At 42.0% G+C, this 23,648-nt stretch overlaps 1 protein-coding gene and 1 long non-coding RNA gene across 9 annotated transcripts in view; both read right to left on the bottom strand.

The window, feature by feature from the left end:
* Positions 1 to 3,634: 3,634 nt before the first annotated feature.
* csnk1g2b (casein kinase 1, gamma 2b) overlaps positions 3,635 to 23,648 on the bottom strand; it is a 36,354-nt gene continuing 16,340 nt past the window's right edge. For 5 of the 8 annotated variants that reach the window (XM_085136898.1, XM_085136903.1, XM_085136900.1 and 2 more), the window contains exons 3-12: positions 21,728 to 21,797; positions 13,839 to 13,987; positions 12,962 to 13,196; positions 11,042 to 11,127; positions 9,877 to 9,961; positions 9,640 to 9,788; positions 9,315 to 9,398; positions 7,201 to 7,302; positions 6,195 to 6,301; positions 3,635 to 4,680 (exon numbers count right to left, since the gene is read on the bottom strand). In XM_085136898.1, coding sequence (XP_084993024.1) covers positions 4,626 to 4,680; positions 6,195 to 6,301; positions 7,201 to 7,302; positions 9,315 to 9,398; positions 9,640 to 9,788; positions 9,877 to 9,961; positions 11,042 to 11,127; positions 12,962 to 13,196; positions 13,839 to 13,987; positions 21,728 to 21,797 — 1,122 coding nt within the window. In that variant the 3' untranslated portion in view covers positions 3,635 to 4,625. The remainder of the gene's footprint in view (positions 4,681 to 6,194; positions 6,302 to 7,200; positions 7,303 to 9,314; positions 9,399 to 9,639; positions 9,789 to 9,876; positions 9,962 to 11,041; positions 11,128 to 12,961; positions 13,197 to 13,838; positions 13,988 to 21,727; positions 21,798 to 23,648) is intronic. The other 3 variants (XM_085136904.1, XM_085136905.1, XM_085136906.1) reach the window with 3 other exon arrangements.
* On the bottom strand, positions 15,096 to 21,721 carry LOC146499852 (uncharacterized). The gene is made up of 2 exons (XR_014870050.1): positions 19,424 to 21,721; positions 15,096 to 18,355 (listed from the first exon to the last, which is right to left on the bottom strand). It is a non-coding gene; the product is annotated as an uncharacterized LOC146499852 (long non-coding RNA).

Here is a 23,648-nt window from a genome sequence, read left to right as displayed (position 1 = left end):
GCGTTAATTTCTGTGTGCATTCAAGTTGAACCTTGAACCTTTCTCTGGTGGCGTAGATGCTCCGAGATAGCATCCAGCGCAAACTGTGGTGCATTGGTGTTTTTATACAAGTGTGTTAAACTTAGAAGTTAAATGTACTGAACTACTATTTTATTTGAAGGTGGTGAGAATTCAGAGGCTGACCCGACTCATCCACAGCATCAAACACAGGGCAGGAAGCTGAGCGAGCCTTGGACAGGCTGCCAGCTCGTCACAAACCTAACAACTAGAGATTTCAGATTTCACATACACACCTAGTGTCAATTTATAATCACCAATTGACGCCACAGAAAGACAGTCAAGACATTTGAACCCAGCACCTTCGGCAGTGTCAGTGTAAAATCTTCACAAGAGATTTTCCTATTAGAAACTTTCTGAATGAGCCAAAAGCACAGATTCAAGCTCCACCTGGTAAAAGGGTGGCTCAGTGAACCAAGAGTGAACTACAGCTTCCTGTGACGGTGCAAGATCAGGTGATCATCCCTGTGCGGCTGAACCAGCCTCTTTTGTGCTCATGTGGAAGATCGAAGAGAACAATACCCTGGCACCTATTATGAGAACCAGTTTCTGTGAAAGAGACAGCTCAGATGAAATTTCTGATTTTGCCAGAGGTGTTGAAACCTCTCGGGTATTTCCTTTCTTGCCTTGAACAAAGAGGTCTGTGATGGAGAGGATCCACATTGTGCACAGCCTGGAAGTCCAGGCCCCAGCATGCACTGAGATATGCAGCTCCATTTGCTCTGTTCTGGGAGCGTTTGATATTTGGCAACCCGCAGCGAACACTTTTCCATACGTTTTGTTTTTTTTTGCACAGGCCTGATATTTCTTTAAAGCTAAGGAGGAGACTCAGGAAGCACAGAAGGAAAAGGGGAGGCATGGAAGGAATCTGACTAGAGCTGATGTTTTCAGATTCAAGTGGAAAATACCAAAAATACCACGACCACAGTCAGACCAAGAGATAACTCAACAACATCAGTTTAGTTCAGTAGTTTGGCAAATACATTTATTTGAGCACTTTAAATATAAAACTGCTTATGAAAAATCGTGTTTCTAATGATTTATTAGTCCCATATATAACATTATCTGAGTCACCAGCTTTTACTAAACTGGCTCACAGGACGTTTTGAAAGGGACTGATTTTAAACTTCACACTGATGAATGTTTTTTGGGGAAATTCTTAAGATGTATTTATGTAAAACCGACATTTATATCCGTGTTTAACAGAAGAGAAAGCCGCTATAGCAGGAAGGAAACCTAAAGATGTCATAAATGCTTCGAAGCGATATAACCGATAATAAAGTGACTTTTAAGTGCAGCTTAAAAAGCTCAAACAAAAGTTGACCTGTAGTTTGGTAACAGCAGCTGTCTCTCTTTCCATTTACTTAAAAATTATGTTTTTGGTTTTACATTTATGCTTTTAAATCAGTTTGATCTTACATGCTGTGAGTAACCGATCATTTGAGCTGAAGTTCCTCCGAAAACATGATGATGATGATGGAGGAAGGAAGGAAATAGAGGGCATGGGCCCACCGAGGAGTCAGTTCTTGAAACACAAACGCGCAAAGTCCTTTAAATGTTTTTTAAATATTAAACCAACTGAAAAATGTACCTTAAGAAACTTTTTAAAAGAAGTTCTATATATATAGGATATTTAATTATTACCATGAGGATATTATGATGCTTCCATTACCAATATGTTCGGACATGTCCTGATGGAAGTTATTACCTCTGTACTGAATATACCCATCATTACTGGGTGGCCGCCGGTCATGCGTGCAGCGGATGCCATGTTTTCCTCTTACCGTGCCCGACGCCCGCTGTCCTGGTGTGGCCCGTATCCAATCAGAGGCACGCACACTCCGTCCGCTTCTTGGCCAATCAGCTGTCACACACACACCTGCCTAACTGCGCTGTGATCGCAGGTTAACCAGTAAGCCCACACGGTCCCGCCGGGTAACAAACCCGCCTGCAGACCGACAAAGATCAGCAGGCACACAAACTGCTCCACGGTGACTCCTGTGATAAAACTTTGCTTTATTCACAATTAGAGATCTGTCGTTGTCATATTTACAAATACATAATGCAAGTAGGTACACTAAGAGACGGAGAGCAGAATTTACATCGGTCGACCCCGCCATCTCCAGAAAAACAAAACAAAACCTGAATTATAAAATTAATAAACGCAGTGATTTTGCAAAGCCAGGTCCCCACCCAACTTTTCAAAGAGTGACTTCAGGGCCTAAAGGGGGGAGTCTTGGATCACCCCGAGTCACACCTGTGTTTGGGTTGCTGTCGCGCGCGCTGTCTAATGAAGCCACGTTTACGACACTAAAGACAGCTGGCTCCTCTGACGTCACCTGGCGGGTTATTTAAGCACATTTGTCTCCGAAACCTGCTCAGACACACATTTATCTCCCCTTTCAAAATAAATCACTAAACTGAGAAGGTAAAACATTAATTCATTAGAAGCTCGATCCAAGTGTGTCGCGAGACTTTAAATACATCCCGAGGTTGTTTGGTTTCAATGAAAACATTAAATCTTTAGCATCCCGTAAACTTCTTTGACACCACCCACATTAATGAGCAAGATCACCGTTTGTAAACCGAAACTGTGACGTGTCGTGCCTTTCACTTCGTCATCAATCACATGATCAGCCCTGTGCGACAACAATCATACCGGTAGGAAGGCTCGATCGTGTCCTTAAAGGAGCAGGCCACCGATTCGTGACAGCAAGACGGCTCATCAAAACCAAAAACAGGTTACACTGATTACAGCTGGAGCTGTGAAGAAAAGCTGCTGAACAGATGCATTGTGGGGGTTTTCACAAATCTAGAGGAATTTCAACTTTTTCCCTCCTCTCTCACTTTTACAGGAAATGCAACGTAAAAATTAAAAGGAAAATCTTTCTGATAATCTTCAAAGCTGTTGGAGAATGTTTGGCACCGATGTACACTGAGGCAGCAGGCCGTCAGACGAACAAAAAGGTATTAAAGGGCTACATGAAACAGGGGCTGATGGGAAACATGACAAAACACACAAAAAAAATGTAATTTTTTCTGTCAAGTACAGTTTGATGGAAAACAGCAGCCCAGACCTCATGTACCCTTTAAACGAGTTGACCTCACTGCCCATCTGTGACCTCCAGATGAAAGTGAACAGCGGGTCAGACAGATGCGGGTTGTTGCCCGTTGCGTCTCGCTGAGGCGGCACAGCACACACGCCAAACCGCCACCACTGTACAGATGTGGCGTTACAGCAGGAGAGAGAAGGATGTATACTGACCTATAAGTGACTGACAGGGATGTGAACACAGTCATCTGCTTGCAAAACCTCCAGATTTGGGAAAAAAAATACAAACACACATGCGCACACACACACAGAGTAATCCAGTGAGCATTAGGGTCAGATTAGATAAAATGTCATTGCGGGACACTCACTTGAGCTTTAAACATTTTACTTAGAAAGGCACAAACTATGATTTCCTGGTAAATTATTTTTGATGTAAGAAATAAAAATGAAAAAAAAAAGACATCTCCTTTTCTTTCATGAGAATCGACAACATTTTTCAGCCATAACTCAAATATAAGCATCATGGACTCTTCCTAGATCAGTCTTTATTAAGTTGTTTCCTTAATTGTTAATTTCAAACCTAAAGTTTTCCACTGTAATTGTTTTTTTCCTCCAAAAAGTGCAATAATAATAAGAGAGCTTAATATCGGTTCCTCTCATTCTTCCACAGTACCTGAGGCCAGTGACTGTGCTACAAAGTCCGCGTCGACAGACAAAACAAAATAGAAGAAAGCCAGAGTGAGGAAAGAATTGAACTCCAGAACACTACAACATAAAAATAAGTTTTCAATGCAGGATTTGACTTTGAAAACTGAGGATTCACTTACAAAAAAAACAAAAAGAGGAAGAAAAAAATGCATAAAAATCCTCCAGATTCTGATTTATAGATGAAATGCTTCCTGTGTCGCTCAGATTTAACATCAGCATAGTTCACCTTTTCCTCTGTCACCTTGATCCCAAAAAAGACACACCAAAGAAAATAAAATTAACAATTTCCTAATAAAGGAGCAGATTTCTTGCACTCGAACCACTTGAATGGTTTCCCCTGATCAACAGCTGACTGTTCGAACAACACACGTTCTTTATGGAATCTAGAATACAACAACTGTTTCAAACAGCATCTTTTTTCATATTCACGCCACGGTATTCGAGTTTCATTGTTACAGCTTTTTTTTGTTTGTTTTCTTTAAACGTTTTTCTCGAGCCCCTCCCCCTCACACTGCCCTCACGTGGTGATGCAGGTTTGTTTATTTTTCATCTGTAAAGGAATTAAAAGTCTGTGGAGTCGCTGTGACTGCAACGTTCCCGTCGCTCGCTGGGATCGAGAGAGAGAGAACTCAAGCGGGGAGGTACATGTGACAGCGGGGAATGAGGTGAGAGGAGTAAGGAGGTGAGGGGAGGGGGGGTAGCTGGAAAGAGATAATGGGCGGTGGGGGAGGGGGGGTGTCTGTGTAGTTGCTTCCATTTAAAACTTGACAGTGACCACAATGTTTCAAGTTCTCTCTGTTCTCTTCTTTCACTTGTGCCTCTGGAGCGCTTTCCTCTTCCTCCTTTTGAAGAAGCAACAGCACCTGCACAAACACAGAGGCGTGGCTTCCTTTAGAAAAGCAGGTATTTACACACATGTAGATACTGGTACATAACACGACTTGTGAGGGTTGGGGTTCAGCAGCCAGTTCTAATCTGGCTTCCTTTCTTTTAACCATTTCACTTACTGTAATCTCATCATTTGTCTTCATAATAGTTATAAATGAATTAAGGAAGTCGTGGACTTTTAATAGCTCAGTTGTGGCACCTAATCGACTCGACTCTGCTCGGTCTTTAGGGTTTTCCACTAGGCGGCAGCATCAGGTACCAGGTGCTTTTTTAGCGTCATCCACATGAGCCGAGTTGAGTCAAAAAACGTGACATCAACAGACTTCATTCCCCTCGTTATCCGGGGAGTGATGTGAGTGAATGAGAGCGACTCCTTCAAAAGAATCAAATCTGCTATTTTTGAAGCACAGCGACACACAGATGACACCGCGGTCTGAAGGGGTGCAGACGTTTATACTGTCCTCCATTGTTGCGTTGTGGTTTGTCTCTCATGCGAATGACGTCACAGGACTGTCGAGCCGCCTTGCTACTGGGGTGGTACACAACTGTAGCAGAAAACGACCAAAACCCAGTAAGAAAAAGTCGAGTTAAGCTGAGTAGGTGCTAATGGAAAAGACTCGCTTAGCTCAACTATGACGATGCTGATCTAGCTGGTCGCCTATTTAAGCTTAACTAGAGCTAGCGAAGTTGTGGGCTGTGAATCACGTAGAAAAAAGACAACATGAACACGAAGAATGTTTCAGAAAGATAAGATGATGTAACTGCTTCTAAATTAAACAAGCCATATTTATTCAAACATATTTCTGAGCATTAAAAGAGGCTGTTGTGTTTTAACTAATATGTAAATAACAGCCTAGTCACTGCTTTTGTTTTTTGAGTGTAGTCTCATAAATTACTGACACACAGCTGAGTCACAGTAAATAAAGGAGTTTTAACTACACTTACAGTTATATTCTTTATGTGCAACAGTTAAAATGTTCCCCTCCCTGCTGGTGAACTTTAAGTCCCATTGATAACATTCCTACTGTGCCTCAGCTGCTACTGGTCGACATACACAGGACGCTACAGAGATATGACAGTGACACGCTCATACTTGATGCTTTAGTCAGGCGTAGAACAGACGCTGGCATATTTACAGCAGGTCATAGCTCCAATATTTGATTGTCAGAGAGAAAATCTGATTTCTTCTTTATATTGTTGTAATAGGTTAAAACGGTGTAAATAAATGCACTGCTGTGTTTCTATGTAAACAAACCTAACTTAACTGAAGTAGGAAGCATGGAAACAATATTTAAAGTAGCACAAAGTGCAGCTTGTTACTGTGACTGAGTCACTGCCTGTACTCAGGCTTCTACACGGAGGAGCTAACAACAAGAACACAAAACAATTTAGATGCTTTTCAGCACCAATTTTGAATTTGGACTCATTGGACAGCACTGAAAAAGAAAAGCATGTGTTTTCTGTGTGTGAATGTGAGGATCCCCCATACTTGGTTTCATCAGGTACGTCAACCTCGGTGGGAGCGGTGATGGGAGCGTTGGAGTGTCCGGCTGTGGGATCGTCAGTGTTCAGCTCGCCATTTGTTGAGCTCATCACCTGCACCATTAGAGAAGGACACCAGACTGAATCCAGTTGATGAACATTCACAGGATCAAATAAATGCACCTTGACTATCACAAGTTAGCCGCCCTCTCAGGTAAGAAAACAGTTAAGCAAGTAACCCAGGATGAGCCAGCTAAAGCCAACAAAGTTTAAAGGACAGGTTCGCACTGTTCATTTCTGTCTTCAAACACAAATAAGGCACCGAACAAGTATTGAAAAAGATTTTCCTCGCTGTGATCATTTCTCCTGCTTTTTGAGGCTGGTAAGAAATCCTTTCTTTGTTTTTACTCCAAAATCTCTTCTTGTTGCTAAAGTCAGTTTGAAACACACTGAAAACAAACAGCTGATGGACAGCTGAACAAGAGAAAGGAAAACTGCAGGGAAAACTTGATATGTGAATAAGACTGCAAGACAAGAACGTGAACCAATCCTTTAAATACTGCAATTCTATTAGCCGACACTGGGTGGCGCTTGTGCACCACATTTTCTGCAGAGACTTATTTCCGGTGACAGAGTGAACACACTGAAAACAGCAAAAACACAAAGAAATATTATAGAATAAACGTACAAAAATAGACTTTTTAGTGTTTCTATTATATTATTATTATTTATTTGTACAGTAATCTGTATTTATTTTTTATAAGATACTGCTGGATGTCATCTTTGGATGGCCTTGAATGCAAGCAGCCTAGAAGCAGACCGACAGCAGTGACACACAGGATTCACACAGTCTGATTCGAGCACAGAGTCGAGACAGAGCATCTAATGGGCAGGCAGTGTGAAGTCAGTGAGAGAGGGGGGGCGGGGGGGGGGAGGGGGGGTCAGACACACAGACAAACCTATATGGCCTCATGCATGAGCCATCAAAGCAGCAGCTGTAGCAGCAGCAGTACCTGAACAGAGCCCCCCAGCCGCTCAGCTGTGAGGTGCGACCCCAGAGTCTCCTTATTGGTCACGGGAGTGGGCTGAGACTCACTTCCTTTGGGCTCAGGCGACTTGACGCAAAGAGCAAAAAGGGTTGAGGCAGGTGGGTGTGAGGTGGTGAGAAGGGAGAGGGGGGTGAAGAAGTTTGTGGGGGTTATAGGTCAGGGGGTGAGGGAAGGAAGAGTGAGGGAAAGGCAATGTGGTTGAAGGGGGTGAGGGCAGAAATGTGGAAGGACAATGAGAGGAGTCGGGGAGGGGGGGTGGATTAAAAAAAAGAAAAGAAAAGAAAAACAAAAATTATAGAAGACATCTCCCAAGCAGAAGCAGGCTTGTTAAGACGAACTATGTTAATAGAGGAGTAGAGGGAAGCAAAAATTTATGTGAAGCACAGATCGACACTCGAGTCAAATCATGCAGGAGTAAAAGAAAACAGCCTTGATCGGCTCAGCCGGCACCGCTGAGCAACAACCCTCCACGTCATCACCCTCTCTAAACTTAGCCGTGGACTCGGGTTTACAGTACAGCAGTTCTTACACTCTGCTTTCACTGACCTAAAAAATATATGTACAAATATGACATTTGGCTACAGATGCTCACAGCCAGTACTTTCTATTGATAAGCTGTTTTAAGCAGGATGTTAAAGCTTTACAGTCATTACTGTACATGGTGCAGAAGGCCGTGCGCTGCGAGCTTCAAAGGTGGAACGTTATCGCCGCGCCAATCGCATTAAATACAGAGTCATAAAAAGAGGCTAGAGTCCACAGTAACAAGTCAATCATAAAGTCAAATGGATTCCTTGTACAGCTTTACTGGAACCGATGAGTCAGACTCACCTAGTACAACTTCATGATCAGGAAAATTACTTGTTATCACTGGTTATATTTATAGAATTATTTTTTTTTGGCATAATAAAACCAACCAATCATTATCCTATCATTAACATTATATAAAAACAAAAGAAACAAGGCTCGGATAGCATGCTATTAACAACAAAAAGTCTACACTTTGTCACAGACTAAGCAAATAAAGACGGATGACAAATTAAAGGAAAAACATGAACCCCTGATCGCCACAGTGAGGTGATCTGGTGACTCTGGCATCTCCCACCTGGTATGGGCCCACTTTTCAGTTCTATTCAATTTTATTTATACAGCTTAAGGTGCTTTATATTGTAAGGTCAATCCTGCAATAATACATACAGAGAAAAACCCAACAATCATATGACCCCCTATGAGCAGCACTTTGGCGACAGTGGGAAGGAAAAACTCCCTTTTAACAGGAAGAAACCTCCAGCAGAACCAGGCTCAGGGAGGGGGGGCAGCTGGGGTGAGAGAAGGAGCCTAAAGGGATGTTTGACTGCTCATCCATACAATGCTATGCTGAGTGGTTGCATTTAGCCAATGGTTACACATTTCTGTTCTGACAGGAGTGATCTCTTCCAGGATAGTCACCGATTGGTTTGGTGATTATGAAAATAGTGTGAATCATATGCTATGGCCCCAAAAGTCAGGAGATAGCCCAGGTGAACACCAACGGCACATTTTGAGCTTGGCTATAAGACGGCGCTCTCCGCCGGCGCTGTGCTCAAACCCTCCGGAGAGTTCAGGAGGTGTAAAAAATCCAGGTGGTGTCCTGGCAATCGTCACCTTCCTAAAGTTTAGATTTTTGTTTTCATTTATTTGTCACTCGTCTGTACTTTGTCATTACTGGTGTGAACAATGCAATTTGCATTTTCAACTCATGCATGCAATGACTGAGCTTAGCGTGGCAAGGTGTGAAGAATTAATCCAAGTCAAAAACGATGCTTTGTTTCACAGCTGGAGAGTCTCCCTCGTAACGGCACGTGCCCGTTAATTTGCTACAAAGGCATTCGTTTTGTTTTTACTTTACGGACTTTGTGGGGAGACGGGCGTCACTGCCGACCAGTCAGACTGTAGACGTGAACAGGAAGTTGCTTACATTTGGAAACAACGAGAGTGACCTCGAGGATAAACCTGACTGGTTTGGGTGGTCACCCGAGCAACTATACTGATAGGCGGGAGAGGTGATTGTTGTGTTTTAATGTTGTTGCTGATAACCTCACCGGGTTTTTGGTCTGCTGTTGTGCTTTGTCTCTGCTGTTGGGCTGCACGGGCGTGTCGCTGGGGATGGGGCCTATCGGTGTGGGCTGCAAGGCAAACGAACAAAAGCACAAACAAAACAACCTTAGTGAGAAAATTTAAAGAACAACAAACAAAAATAAATAATGTTAATTCCCACGTGATGAGAGACGCTTTTGGCAATTTGGTAATCGGGTTTGCAAAAATAATTAGCTTTGCGTTATTAAGAAATAATTACAGTTAGAGCAACAATATAAACTGGCTGATGATGCTAGCAGAGGTCAGGTGGGTTCAGTGAAAGGCACTCACGAGCGATTTGCCGACCCAGTCGTATTCGTAGTCGAAGACGTAGCCGTTCCTATCAAACAGATCGGTGAAGAGCTTCCTCAAGTAATCGTAATCCGGCTTCTCAAAGAAATCCAGCCTCCTCACATAGCGCAGGTAGGTGGCCATCTCTTCTGTACCAAAGGATATATACTGTAAAATCCACACCACTTTCATTTAAAATAAATAAACCCGAAAGGAGGAAAATAGCGCTCTACTGACCAGGGAAACTTTCACAAAGGACTTCAATCGGCGTTGCTCGCTTGGTGTCTCCAATTTTCTGATACCTCTCCTTCAAGGTGTCGGCCTGCAGGGGAAACAAGTTTAAATGTTTACTGTACTATAAATTCTACTCTAATCTAAATATGAGCACATGTGCTGCTGCTTGAGGCGTCCATGAACATGTCCAATATTCAAAACAGACAGATTCTCAAGTCGTGATATCACATGTGCAGCGCCTGCATTTGTGCCGCGGCTCTTTGGACTCACAGAAGTTCGATCACTTTTGCCACATCATGTCGATATCAGCACTTTGCAACATCATCTCAGCTGTAGATCTCTGTTGGTGTGGGGAAAGAAATCCCACAAATCTAGGGCAACCTGTCGCTGACCTCACTGCCACAGGAAAGTGAAAGGCTTCTCAGCTGTTATTTAAGTTTCTATCACACAGGATGGGATGTTCTTCTGCTCTAAACCAACCAGATCCCCTCCAACCCTTCAGGGTGGTCTAGTTTTACACTCCATACAGGGGCTCAGCACAACTCTGCGAGTTCCTTAGCTGCCAATATATTGATCGATAAGCTACAGTGGATTTTCAAGCTCACTCTCCTGTTGTGTGTTTGTGTTGGCCAGAGCTATCCAACATCCCCCACATTTATACATCCCTCACATTCATCTACCAAGAGCTTCCACCCACATAGCAAATGTTCAGATGAGTTGTCTTGTCTTCTACTCTGTTCTGTGTACACCTTTGATACCGATGCCTTCAAAAAGCAACCACAGCAGCTCTGCAGCCTGCTGAAACCGGCCCTTCAGACACCTGCAACTGTGGCCGTGCTCCTTAGTCATGTTAGCTTTTTCTCACAGCTCTTAGGAAGCAAAACAAGGTGCAGAAGGTGGTTTCCTGTCGCATCTGATTGTTTGTGCAGAAAAAGGTGTGTAAATTCAACAGAAAAATAAAGAGACAATATTTGAAGTATCCAACTGTGCCTATTTAACTGTTTCTCAGCATTTCAGTTTCTAAAAAGCGAGACCTTAAAATGTCACCAGTCTGAGAGGATGCTAAAGTTGAGTGGGTGTCAAGTATCAAAAAAGAAACCGCTACGCCACGCATCGAGTGGATTACAAGACAAGCGTTATATCAGCATGAGACAAATTGCTGCAGTACCTTTAGGCCTTGCCAGGGAAGGCTGCCTCGAAGGAAGTACATGAACATGTGACCCAAGGCCTCCAAATCGTCCCTTCTGCTTTGTTCTGGAAGTACAAGATCAGGATGAAAATGAGGTTAGCTGTGATAAACAAATTCATTTTATAACCAGCTGGCAAGACTAACAGTGGCTTCAAAGAAACAAAGCACGAGTCCACTGTTCCCGTCTTAAAAACATTATCGAGCCTCAACATGAAGATGGCCAATCGTGCGTCACGAAGAAGCAGCGGACTCAGCTTTTCACGGCAACTACTGATTAAGGCAACAAACCGATCAATGTTCAACAACACACTGAGATCTATCCTTATCAGGTGTACACCAACAATGGCAATCACGCTAAGCGGTCACATGAAGGTTGTTATCAATGTGATAACCACCAGCCACTCCAGGGTTTAACAATCTATTCACACATTTATATAAAACAGGCATTGCTGGCAGCATGTGCCCAAAAAAGGACAAGAGTACTAGCAGCAGATTTTACAGAGGTTAATAACTTTCTAAAAGCACGAACATATCGTCATTTTTTTTTATTGACGTCATGGCTATTTTTGTTTTCAACTCTTCTGTAGAAATGACCACATTTGTAACACTGAAAACTCTGGTTTAACCCTTTAAGACCTACCATAGAACCAAGTCCGCCAGAGCTTATATTATATGTTTACATGCTGTGGAGCCATTTTTGGGAGCATTTCAAGTTGCTATACATCAATACAACCATTATAGCCTAAATTTTAATAATATGTATGAATTAAGTGCATAGTAATTACATAAATTGCAAAAAAGTGCAATAAACTACAAAAAAATTTAAAATCGTTTTTGTTTTTTTAACATATATTTCTAGTTAGAGAAATTTAAGAAGCTTATCCCTCAAAACTGTAAATACAAAAAAGTTGCACAAAATAGTTTCCCACCACAGGAAATTTATTTTGAGTGTCTTCATAGTTTTATTTTTGAAATACACCAATTTTTATACACTGCAGGAAAAACGAAAATAAATATAATGCAAATTTGCAAAAAAGCAGCATATGCATCAAAATAAACTATTTCCAGCAGTGCAATATGAGTCCTAAGCATCCCAGAAACCACACAGAAAGTCATAAAGTCAAACATAACTTTTAAAAACACCAGTATAGGCTCATGAGGCCCTGATGGTAAAAAAAACTACATTTCCGCAAAATGACGTCACTTCCAGTTTCGGGCAGGTCATGGCAGACATGCGATAGTTCGTGCTGATGGACGTAGGAAGTGTTACAAACAGCTGATCGGATCGGCAAAACGTGTTTCTGGAATATGATGTTTTTGTTGCTGCAAGTGCTTTTTATGCAGTTTTTGCAAAGCTATATGTGGAAGGAAACTGTGACCGAGGACAAGCTGATGGCATAAGATGTAAGTACAACTCCTCCGGTTTCATATGCAAAAAAAATGATTGCGCTAGCTCACGTGGTTGCAGAGCTACCGGGATTTAAAAATAGTTACGCAAAACGGAGCGTGCCCGCTCTAAACGGTTTTAAAGGGTTAATGACATACAGTTACCATGCTAGGCCCGTAATGCTGCTTTGTGCTACAGGCCTGTGAGGTTACTGGTTAAAATGCTTCAAAATAACCCAGAAACGAAACAAGACATCAGAAAAATATGATTCATTTAACAATCCTAAAGCATCCCTGGTTATCTCGTACATCACCAACATTCAGGTAACACCCAGTGACTAAACAGATAACAGTATGTAAAAATCAGGTTAATGCCATTTGTTTGCAATGCTGCATTTGTGAGCAAACCAGTTAGGACATTCACATTATACTAAATATTCATGCAAATAAAGTTTGCATATGCAAGTGTAGACAGCCAATCAACCCGAAGGTGTATTCCCGAGACTTTCTTACCCTTTCCCAGGTGTGTGTTAATGCTCATGTAGCGTGCCGTCCCAGTCAGACTCTTGTGCTCCCGATAGGGGATGTGTTTTTTGGTCTCGGGGTCTATGTATTCTTTGGCCAGACCAAAGTCAATGATGTGGATGGTGTGCTGCCTCTTGCTTCCTGGCCGCCCAACAAGAAAGTTTTCAGGCTTCACATCTCTGTAGATCAGACTCTTGGTGTGGACATACTCCATCCGTGTTATCTAGGTGAACGATCGGTGTTAGCGTTTGAAGTTTTAATCGCTCTGCAAGCTGAACAGTTTCCAAACATGAAAACTCAAAGCAGTTTATGCAAAACGCGATAAAAAGAAAGCCTGCCCATTAAAAATGTTAACGGCAGCCAAACCAAAGACACAACTGCAACAGCACAGCAAGCATGTCCACCTCAGCTTTTAAAGTTTCTTTTAATTTGACTGAAAAAAAGAGTAAATGCTACATGCACAGGCTTCTCTCATACTCTCATGTTGTGGCTGATGATGCTGATGTAATATTACCACTGTCATCTTATATCAACTAAGATTTTAACACCGAATTCAGACACAAAGTAAATTTGGAACTAGATACTACAGAACTTTGAACTCTTCTCTACTCTGTTTCTAGCTGCAGTGATAATGGAGCTATCTTCCAGGCAAACACTTTAATAAACTAAAATTCAGACTTTCTGGTATTTACCCACTAAGTTCAGAGTCAGGTTGAGGGGTCAGTAAACCTGCCCTCTGGAACAAGCCGCTAACGACAACATTTGTATTCACAGTTGCACTATGAATAACTTTCTGGGAAGCCTGATGTCACCAAAGCAAGCTCCTCTGAACATATGCTCACTCCTCTCCCACTTTGGGCCTTACCAGCTGTATGGCTATCATGAGGACGGTCTTGAGGGAGAAGGTGCGGTCACAGAGGTCAAACAGGTCCTCTAGACTGGGCCCAAGCAGCTCCAGCACCATGGCATTGTATTTCCCACAAGGACCAAAGTAGTACACCTGAGGGATTCCCTCTGTGGAGACACAATAACAAAGTTAGTGAGACTTTTTAGATTTTGCCTTATAAATGAATTGACTGCAACACAGTTATTGATAATCGGCTTTGCATAATCACTTTTGAGACTTTTATTGTCACTGTGTTACTAAGCCAGAGTTTGTTACACCATAAATTCCTGGTAGGCCCTCACATGCTGTCAGTTGTAGTCAGTCACAACAACTGTAAACAACAGCAGTGAAAACATGATGTTTTAAGTGTTAACATAAATTAAGTGCTTAATTGTTAATTAACAAAGTGCTCTGTGTGCTGAATTAAGGTGCTGGTTTGTTGATAAGAAAGAGTGAGGCAAACTTTTATTTCCTCAACAGGTTTTTCAGAAACAGGAGTGGCTTAGTGCTTTCTTTGTCCTCTGAAGCAGGATTAAAGGGAAAGGTGTCAGTGAATGTGAGCAGCGCCCAACCAACAACTGTACAAAGCCTTTGTTACCAGAAACTGCCACACCCATCATAGTCTGTGTATACGACGACTTCTAAAGAATGTGGAAGGATCAACCCGGCAGTATTTACCTTCTTTAAATATATCAGATTTGACAGTGGAACTTCTGGGGGTGTGGCAAAACTGTTACGAAAACACCCCCTCCCCTGGAATAATCAGGAACAGTAAAGTCTTGCTTAATTTTTCAAAAATGCAAGTGCATCTGAAAATCAAATCTCTTAAAATCAGTTTGTGTAAATGTTACACGGTAAAGTGTTTTGGCCTGAGGCTGCAGTTTCCACGCGCTTTACAACGACAACAACAACAACGACAACAACAACTACTGAGACCAGGGAGGATCCAGATTTATCATTTCTTTATAATGGTTAATCCACCATCATGCACAAGCTCTTTCACCAAAATTATATTTTTAATCCTAAATATAATTATTGTTCTTATTTGTGAATTTTCAAATTTACCATTATACAAAATAAGAAAAAAAAAAGATTTTAAAAAAGTTAAGTACCTGTTTTTTTTACTAAGATACAGGTCTTTACTTGCATTACTGAGATGAAAAATTTGTTTTAGTGATTGAACGTTAGGCTTCTTTGTGTGGGCTAAAACTTGGGTTAACAATATACTCATTTTCCTATTTGTTTATTTATTTATTACAAAAGCACAAGAAGAACAGACTTGCTTGTCTGGACAGATTTTCTTTCCCAGTCTTATAACATTTTTGTAGTCATGAGCAGGGCTTTTGAGCCAAAGCTACAAAGTTTGCAGCTTAATGATCAATTCATGGTACCACATTTGTGTCCATTTGCATAGCTATTTGGCTACGCAGAGAGAAAGATCACGGGTATGCGACCTACACAAATGCGCTTGTGTCCAGACTTCTAAAAACCTACAGGGACGATGCTGTGCATAGATTAAATGCTGATTTGCTGAAAAGGAAAGGGAGTGACAGCAGAGATGACCAAATGGAAACTAAACAAAGATATCAGTTCTCTTATAGGTTATAACTACAGTACTCTGCAGTGTGGAAGAGCCACCCACAGAATGATTGTTTGACACATGTCTGACGGGGCGGTAAACGGCTACAAAATGTAGGCGACGGTCTGCAAAGCTGTGCACAGGACTGACGTACAGATTCGCACACGTGTGTTTCAGGATTTAATGCTGTTGTTTCTCATTCACTTTGAATGTGGTGAACGCTGCTGAACAGAGCTGAGGATCCATCCATTAAAATATGCCTTTAAACCACAACAGTGGTCTTCCCACCAGATACTAAAAGAATGATCAAGCTCTAACATACAAATCTAAGAAGGAACTATAGTGAGACAGAGATGACAGAGTTGTTTAAAGACCTGAGGATCTGACTTTAGGACTAGTCACGTATTTCTCTCCCATTTAAATAACAGCTAGTAAATCAGTTGCCAGGAACATGCTTAGAGTGGGCACAACTCTGCATTGCCTTAATGGTAGTTTAACATCGCAACAGGACCCCAGTGCATCCATGCACACGCATACACACAAACAAGCACGTCCGTCTGCACTTTAGCCTCTAGGATTTCACTGGTGATGATGGAATGGACTGTATTGACATTTATAGAGCACCATTATACTCTTGCTGACCACTAAAAACATTTTATACTAAAAGCCACATTGACTTTTTTTAAAAAGAAATATATAAACTTGAAACATAAACACCAAAGACTCCATTCTTTGCATGTTAGTGTTTTATCCAACATGCATCCAAACCAACGGCCAGTTTGGAATCACCAATTAAATGCATGTCTGTGGTCTAATACCGCAGATGAGGCAGTGATGAGAGATCACTCGGAGGCCTGCTCGTCAAAGCTTGGCCCAAATCTAGAGGGCATTCAACTCATCACGAGAGGAGAGTGTAGTGTGTATCGTAATCTTCTGCGGGTGAGCAAAGCTTGTACACAGAGCAGCTGCGAGAACGAGTCTAAAAATGACTGATGGGACCAGCTGGGAGTAAATGAGGTGATTTTTGTCAAAAATGTAATATAGACCATGACACAACAATAGCTGTGCAACAGAGGATATTGTCTCAAGCATAACAACAAAACAAGGATCCTTCAACAACACACAAAGCAAACTAAAACGCCCTGACCAGGATAAACGGCTGTAATTCTAACCGTAACACAAAGTCGTACAAAAATATAAACTGTGTGTTCAGCAGGGAAAAGCTCTGGCTTTCACTGCAAGCCTGCGTCAGTGGCGCTCTGACCCTTGCTGTCTTGACAATTTCAGACAATTCACCCAATTGTATGTGCAGGCAGTCCTTCTCAGGCGACACAGCAAGAGGGAAGGCGGCATCATGCTAGTCGAACACAATGTTGGCCTACAATGAAATGTCAGCCTTAAGCGCCAAAGAGGAGAAGTCTGGGGGAGAGGGGGCAGCGTCAAAGAGGAGGGTAGAGGAGAAGGAATCCATATTAAAGATTTAGATTAGAGAGTCGAGTATATTGAGGAGAGAGCAGGAGAAGTAGAGACTTCCATTAGGTTCACTGCTCTGAAGAGGTTCTCACAAAGCTGAAATATGATCAGCGTTCGAGCTTTCAAAGACTGAGCCGGGAGCTAAAAATGCAACACAGCTTAAAAGCACAACAATCTCCGAAGATGCAGTCAGGTTAAAAACCAGCAGCTTGAGGATCAAACAGCAATACTTTTGTTGAGTTTACGTAAGTTAATTATTCATTATATCTGATAACTTTAGATTTTAACCTCCGCGGAAGCATGTGTGGCCCGATGACACCACAGCTTAAGGACACAGTTGTTAAAATAATCTTATCAGTCTGACTTTGAATAATACCAGCAGCAGTAAATATATAAAAGCACATGATTTTCCAGGGTCACAGCAGGTGGGTGGATGAGCCTCAATGATTTGCAGAAAACATTATCAACAGAGATCCTGTGTCACCAACGTGCCGCGTCATGCCACTGAAAGCCTTCATGATTCTGAATATTAACAGCCGCAATATTCGAGAGGAGACCTCCATACAAATGACCCTAATTACATAACATCCATGCAGGCGTGATGAGATGACTCAAAGAGCTACATGGCTATAAAAAGCCATTAAATGATACCTACTCTCTATAAACTGAAGCCAGTCCCCTGACAGTGGTAAAGTGAACGATTGGTAGCATTAGACTTCTTCTAAAAGGATATATCAATGACTTGTTTTGCTACTGGTAGCAGAAGCAACTGCAATAACAGATCCATTCTAAATTTTCACAAAAATCTGCAAAGTGGGAGACAGGATTCCCAACAGCGGGGATCTGTTCAGGACAAGAGAGAATTAATAGTGTGCAGATAAGCTCCTCCTGGGCGTTAAGCGCTGAGTAGTCCCTGCTGTGACATATTTGAGGTTCTCCGGTTGGGCAGGACTAACAGGGTCACATGTCCCCATTAAGCCAAGTTGACAACATAAGTAGATTTAATCTATCGCCTTGATTCCTCCCATGCTAGACGGTCAAGTGAGCCTTCCTGACATATCACCATGTAGTGGTCAGTCACCAGCTGGAGATGAGGCCTCTCTGCTCAGCTCTAATACTGCAGCTCTAAAGTGTTGTGCAAGTAGCAAAAGAATGAATCACATTTTGATAGAGTCAGATATTCCCCATTATTTTCCTTGATTTACACACACAGTTTGCAAACCTTGACAATATTATGTAGCCACCTGTTGAATGTGAACATCTCTTAATGTCAGAAAGCAGCCAGATCGCTTCATTTATTTAAAATAAATGAGCCTTGCCACAGAAATTACTCATGTGTATATGCTTCCGTTTGCAAAAGATTAACACAAAAGACATCTAGCACAGGTCGGAGCAAATCACTATTACTGAACCTGTTTAGAACAGGAACATAATATACTTCAACCTAGAGCTGGGCGATATATCGAGTTTTTAAAAAATATCGATATATTTTTATACGAGATATAAGATGTGACAATATCCTTTATATCGATATAGTCTATGTTACGTTATAACTATACTTGTGGAGCCGCAAGTTTGCCTCTCTTTCGTCCACTTTTGTCTTTACGCAACGTTACTCTGCCTCGCCCCTCCTTCACTGAACACAACTCCCCCTCCTCCCCCATCGCTTCACCTGCAGGAAGCGACAAGATGGACACGGCAAATCTCCGTTAACGAGTTACTGCGCGTCGCCCCGTGCGTGGGGCTGGACGCCGTCAACGTGTTAGCTAGCTAACCACGCTAACGAGCTAACCACGCTAACGCCATGCAGCCCAGAGGCGCTGCACAGCCTAAAATCCTTTCATTTTCTCAAAAGTTTACAGCGCGCCTTATGTATGAATTCTGGTTGTGCTTGATGGCCGCGAACCGATTTTATGTGGTACACGGCGCTCAGCAATCTGTCAAAAAATGTTTTAGTACGACTTTGGTAAGCTACGGAGCTGCACCGCTTGATGGATTGTCAGAACATTACGGCTATCGAGGAGCCTCGCGGAGTGATACGTACTGTGCTTCAATGTAATATTACCCTACTGTGTATAAGGACCATAAATGGCACCTGTTAAGAGACGTGGTTACGAAGAGGATTTCAAACTCAATACTGTCAGTCACACAGTAGAAGTTGGGAACAGAGCAGCTGTGAAATCTGTCTTTGTTACTATGCTCTGCGTCTTTTAGTTTACATTTTGACTGCTCAATTGTGAGCTTTTTGTTACTCACAAAAACAACATTGTTTTCTTTTATTTATGGAGCATTATTATTTAATCATTTTTTGAATAAATTTTATGTACATCTATGCTCTATGTTAATAAAAGTGCCTGTGTGACATCTGGGACACAGCTTTGACTAAGAACTCTCTTTTTGTTCTTACTTTATGGCTTTAAAAAAAATATCGAGATATATATCTTATATCGCCGTCCAGGTAAAAAATATCGAGATATGAATTTTGGGTCATATCGCCCAGCCCTACTTCAACCTAAAACAAATTAAATCACTGACAGTTCAAGTGAACAACCTTGATTATCCAATTACACTGGCACCTGACTATTAGGCAGTCAGTGTTCAAAGGATAATGTGGTGGAAGAAAAAACAGAAAGTGCAGGAGTTCAGGGAAAGCTGGCTCGTGGGGTTGTTACAGCAGTGCTACTGCAGTACAAACTGCTGAGAATCCTAATTTTACTCAGTGAAAGCTATCCGAACACAAAGTACATCACAGTTTGCTGCGTATGGAAGTCTGCAGTCACTCAGTGTCCATGCTGACCCTGTCCAACGCCCCATGCTCACAATGGGCATGTGTGAATCAAAACTGGACAGGAAGTGGAAGGAAGATTGCCTGGTCTCATGACGCATACTATTATTGTGCACACCCAGGTGCATGTGTGTGGTTGCTCGTGGTTCCAGCACTTTGGGAAGAAGGCAAGCCAAAGCGGTGTGATACTCTGGGCTTCTTTGTCAAAGGAGCTTGCAAAGAAAAGCGTCTGGACTTCTTTAAGTTACTTGAAGACGTTTCACCTCTCATCCGAGAGGCTTCTTCAGTTCTAAGGTCAAATGGTGGGGAGTCCCTTCTTTGGCTCGTTGTCCCGGTGAGTGACAGGGGAGGACTAAAACAGCCCAACAGTGCCATGTGTGGGATTAATGGCTGTGAGCCACATCAGAGATACTTTAAAAAGGCCAATGATCACTTGTTGGTTTTTAGTATCCCTGAGGGATGGCTACTGAACAACAAACAGAGGAATGGAGAGGATATGTTTTTGCATCGCTGAATTCAAGTGGATAGGGACAATCGTGTGTCTTTGCCCAAAATCAGTTTGAGTAAAGACAATATCAGAGCTAAGCAGGTGCATTGACACACACACACACACACACACACACACACACACACACACATATATATAAAAAATAAAGCTAAAGACCAATAGTGGTCTAACTGAAAGGAAGAATGCAAGGGAAACAGGCTTGTACTGCAGGAATCCTCTGCTATAATAAAGGAAAGTGGCACTGGAGGTGACAGGTACAGTTATGGTTGGCTAAATGTAAATGTCAAATGAAGAGATTACACCAAAGAGTGCCATCCAGACAAACAAGCCACACCCTGTCAACACACCTTGGAGCGTTTCCCTACAGTGTACAGGCAGCACACAGAGAGGCAGAGGATATCGTGACTAAGGAGACTAGGGAAGCTATCCAAGCAGACACCATAATGGCCCAAATGCTTGTAGAGGGCCAGCTATAAATAGCCAAGGACTGCCCTAATGCCCCACCTCCGTATCAACAGTGGAGGGTTTTTGCTCTGGCACAAGGAGCCAAGAAGCAGGCACGTGTCACTAAATTAGACCAGGACACATGCACTTTACTTGACGAACAGACGAGAATCACTGCAACAACAGGAGCACTTGGAGTAGATTTAGAATAGCACAAACAAACGTCCAAGTAAGCTTCATTTAAATAGGTACAGTCGGTCTTTTTCAGTTTAACTGAAAAAATGTTGTACTTATAAATATACATTGGTTGGTGTGTAATTAGGTCTTCCAACAAATTGATGCATTCTCATAAACTTAGAACTAGTCCATTCAAAATACATAGGAGCGAGCGCTGGATTGCAGAAGCCACCGTGTTGCTCAACATCCTGAATACAGTGTCTGAGACAGACACATTACACATTTATGAATGTAGCTAGAGACCAGCCACATATGTAGGATGACAAAGACAGAGGAGGAGAGAACTCAAAAGAAGAAAATTTAACCAGGCGGGGTTGGAGGGTGAGAGCTGATGGTGAAGCCCATCGTGCAGGTGCAACCACCAGTCACCACCACGAAGCCTGCAGCTGCAAACTAGAGCAAGAAGAGGCCCAGATCTCACAAGCCTTGGAAGAGCTGCTGCAGGTTCATAGTTATGACACCATGACATGATTTCTATTTCCTAAGGAAGAAGCGAGCAAAGGTAGAAGCTATATATTGTTTACACTTCCAATATCTCGACTTGCAGTGAGTGTCCTTAGTAGCAGGTGGTGAAAGTAAATCACTAAAGAGAAATTGGTGCACTGGACGTATAAAACAAGACAAAACAAGAGCATTGTTTCATAACCTGCAGTGACCAAAATCCTAACTAACGATTAAACTCAATTAATCACCCATCTTCATGATTGTCTTTCTGCGTAAGGTTTCACTTGCAGCACAGGTCAATCTAGTGTGAAAACGTCCATTCACATTCACCTCCCGCCTGCGCTATTAGAGGGAAAAACTAAATACAGAAAAAGAAAATACAAAGTGAAGTCTCTTACCTGAATTCCCCAACTGTTTGTAAAATCTATACTCCAAATGGAGCTGCGGCGCCCTGGATTTTATAGGTTCCTAAAAGAGAAGAAAGGAAGAGTGTTCACAAATCAGGTTGTGTACGTATGCGTGCGTACAGGTGACTGCATCAAAAGTTGCTTTTTTTGACACAGAAAAAGTTTTCCTGTAAATGAGATAAATGTAAAACTAGGGCTGTTCGATATAACGATATGTATCGGATGATGATATAAAAACATCTATCGTTTCATTTTACGCTGTCGTTTGTTTCGTGGTGTCGCAAAATAAACTGTTTACGGCAATATTTGTTCATCGTTGTGATGGTCACTGTAGTGGTTATATTAATTCCTTGAAGTTCTCTCTTTCTCTTATAATATAACCACACTACAGATGGACAAGCGCCTGTTTTTATGCGTTGTCGTTAGCAACAACAACAGTAAAACCATCGCTTGTCCGCTTGTTTGTTTTCCACATAAGCCTTTCACAATAAAGCTCAAGATCCTGTTGAGACTTTTCAAAATAAACGGAATCACATGAAAGAGTATGCAGAGTGTTTACGGATGAGAAGCAAAAAAGAGACGTCAGGTGTAGGGGTGGGTTTTAATAATCGATTCATCGATTAAAATAGATTCTAGCTTGGATAACGTGATATCGATTCATTAAAATCCTGAATCAATTTTTTTATATAAATGTATTTTGCCCAAAATTCCAGAATCTCAGGTGAAACCTCACAAAATTTCAACAACCACCAAACAATTAAAACAGTAAATGAGAGCAGGAACACGGCTTCTGCACAAAGATGTAAACACAAAGCGCGGACCCGCGGATCAGAATCAGTGAGATGTGGCCTTTCTCACCTGACGGCACGGACACGGTCGGGGCTGAAAGCCGACAGCTCGCCGATTCTGATGTTTTGGCGGGTCCACGCTTTGTGTTTACGCCCTTTTTGCGCCGATTCTAAAGCTGTTAGTTTGATGTCTCTCCAAACAATATTGACCGAACCAGCAGCAAAAGAAGATCCAAACTACGCTTCACATAAACATCGTCATGGACTCCCTCTGACTTTTGCTGTTTTGCTTCCACCAGGATAAAATCACACTTCATGCACAGCTCTCCCTCTCTCTCTCTCTCTCTTTCTCTCTCTCCTTCAAGAACAGTTTCCCGTCTATCCCCGAAATCTGTTTTCTGCATTATTCACTTGCTTGTTATGCACAAGACTCCCATTATTTACAGCGCTGTTGGCCGATGTTTTTTTTCCTTTTACTTACTTCCGAAAAGAAAACCTAACTTCTGCCGTTCAATACTGAACAAATTTAAACTTTTTAACATTATACAAAATGCAAAACGCTCAGCTGTGTCTCTAATAAAACCGCTGTAACTTCAGAGGTAACGTTCATAAGTTGATTAATGGTTTTCTTTCGTTTTTGATCTACTGCAGAATATTTTTATAAAATCCCAGAACAGGAAAATCACCTTCATGTTTTTCTGTGTTTTATCTTCAGCTACTTTGACACAAAGGCCTCTGCTGTGATGCTCACACCTTTGATAAAGTCTTGCGAGTGTCAGCTTCCTTTTTATAGATACAAAAATATGTAAATGTACTGATCTGAATTATAAGATTTCTGACTGTCTGAGGCAAAATTTCCCAGATTCAAATCGAATCGATTCGATTCTAGAAATCAGTGAGGATACCCAGCCCTATTCAGGTGCTAAAAAATAAACATTAGACTCAAACGTTAGAACAGGCTTTTCCCCGCAGCACGTCGTGTAATAAATACTCACAACGAAAACGGTGGCCGCTACAACTTATAACCAAAAAAAATATCGTTTCATGCATCGGCTAAAACACTCCAGGTACACAAAGCCCAGCTGGAAACACTTCACGCAAGTCGAGCTGCCCGAGATTCACAG

This window comes from Neolamprologus multifasciatus, chromosome 17 (assembly GCF_963576455.1).
Source record: "Neolamprologus multifasciatus chromosome 17, fNeoMul1.2, whole genome shotgun sequence".
NCBI classification, from domain to species: domain Eukaryota; kingdom Metazoa; phylum Chordata; class Actinopteri; order Cichliformes; family Cichlidae; genus Neolamprologus; species Neolamprologus multifasciatus.
Note: the sequence above shows the minus strand (reverse complement) of the source record. Positions and strands in the feature narration are given on the sequence as shown.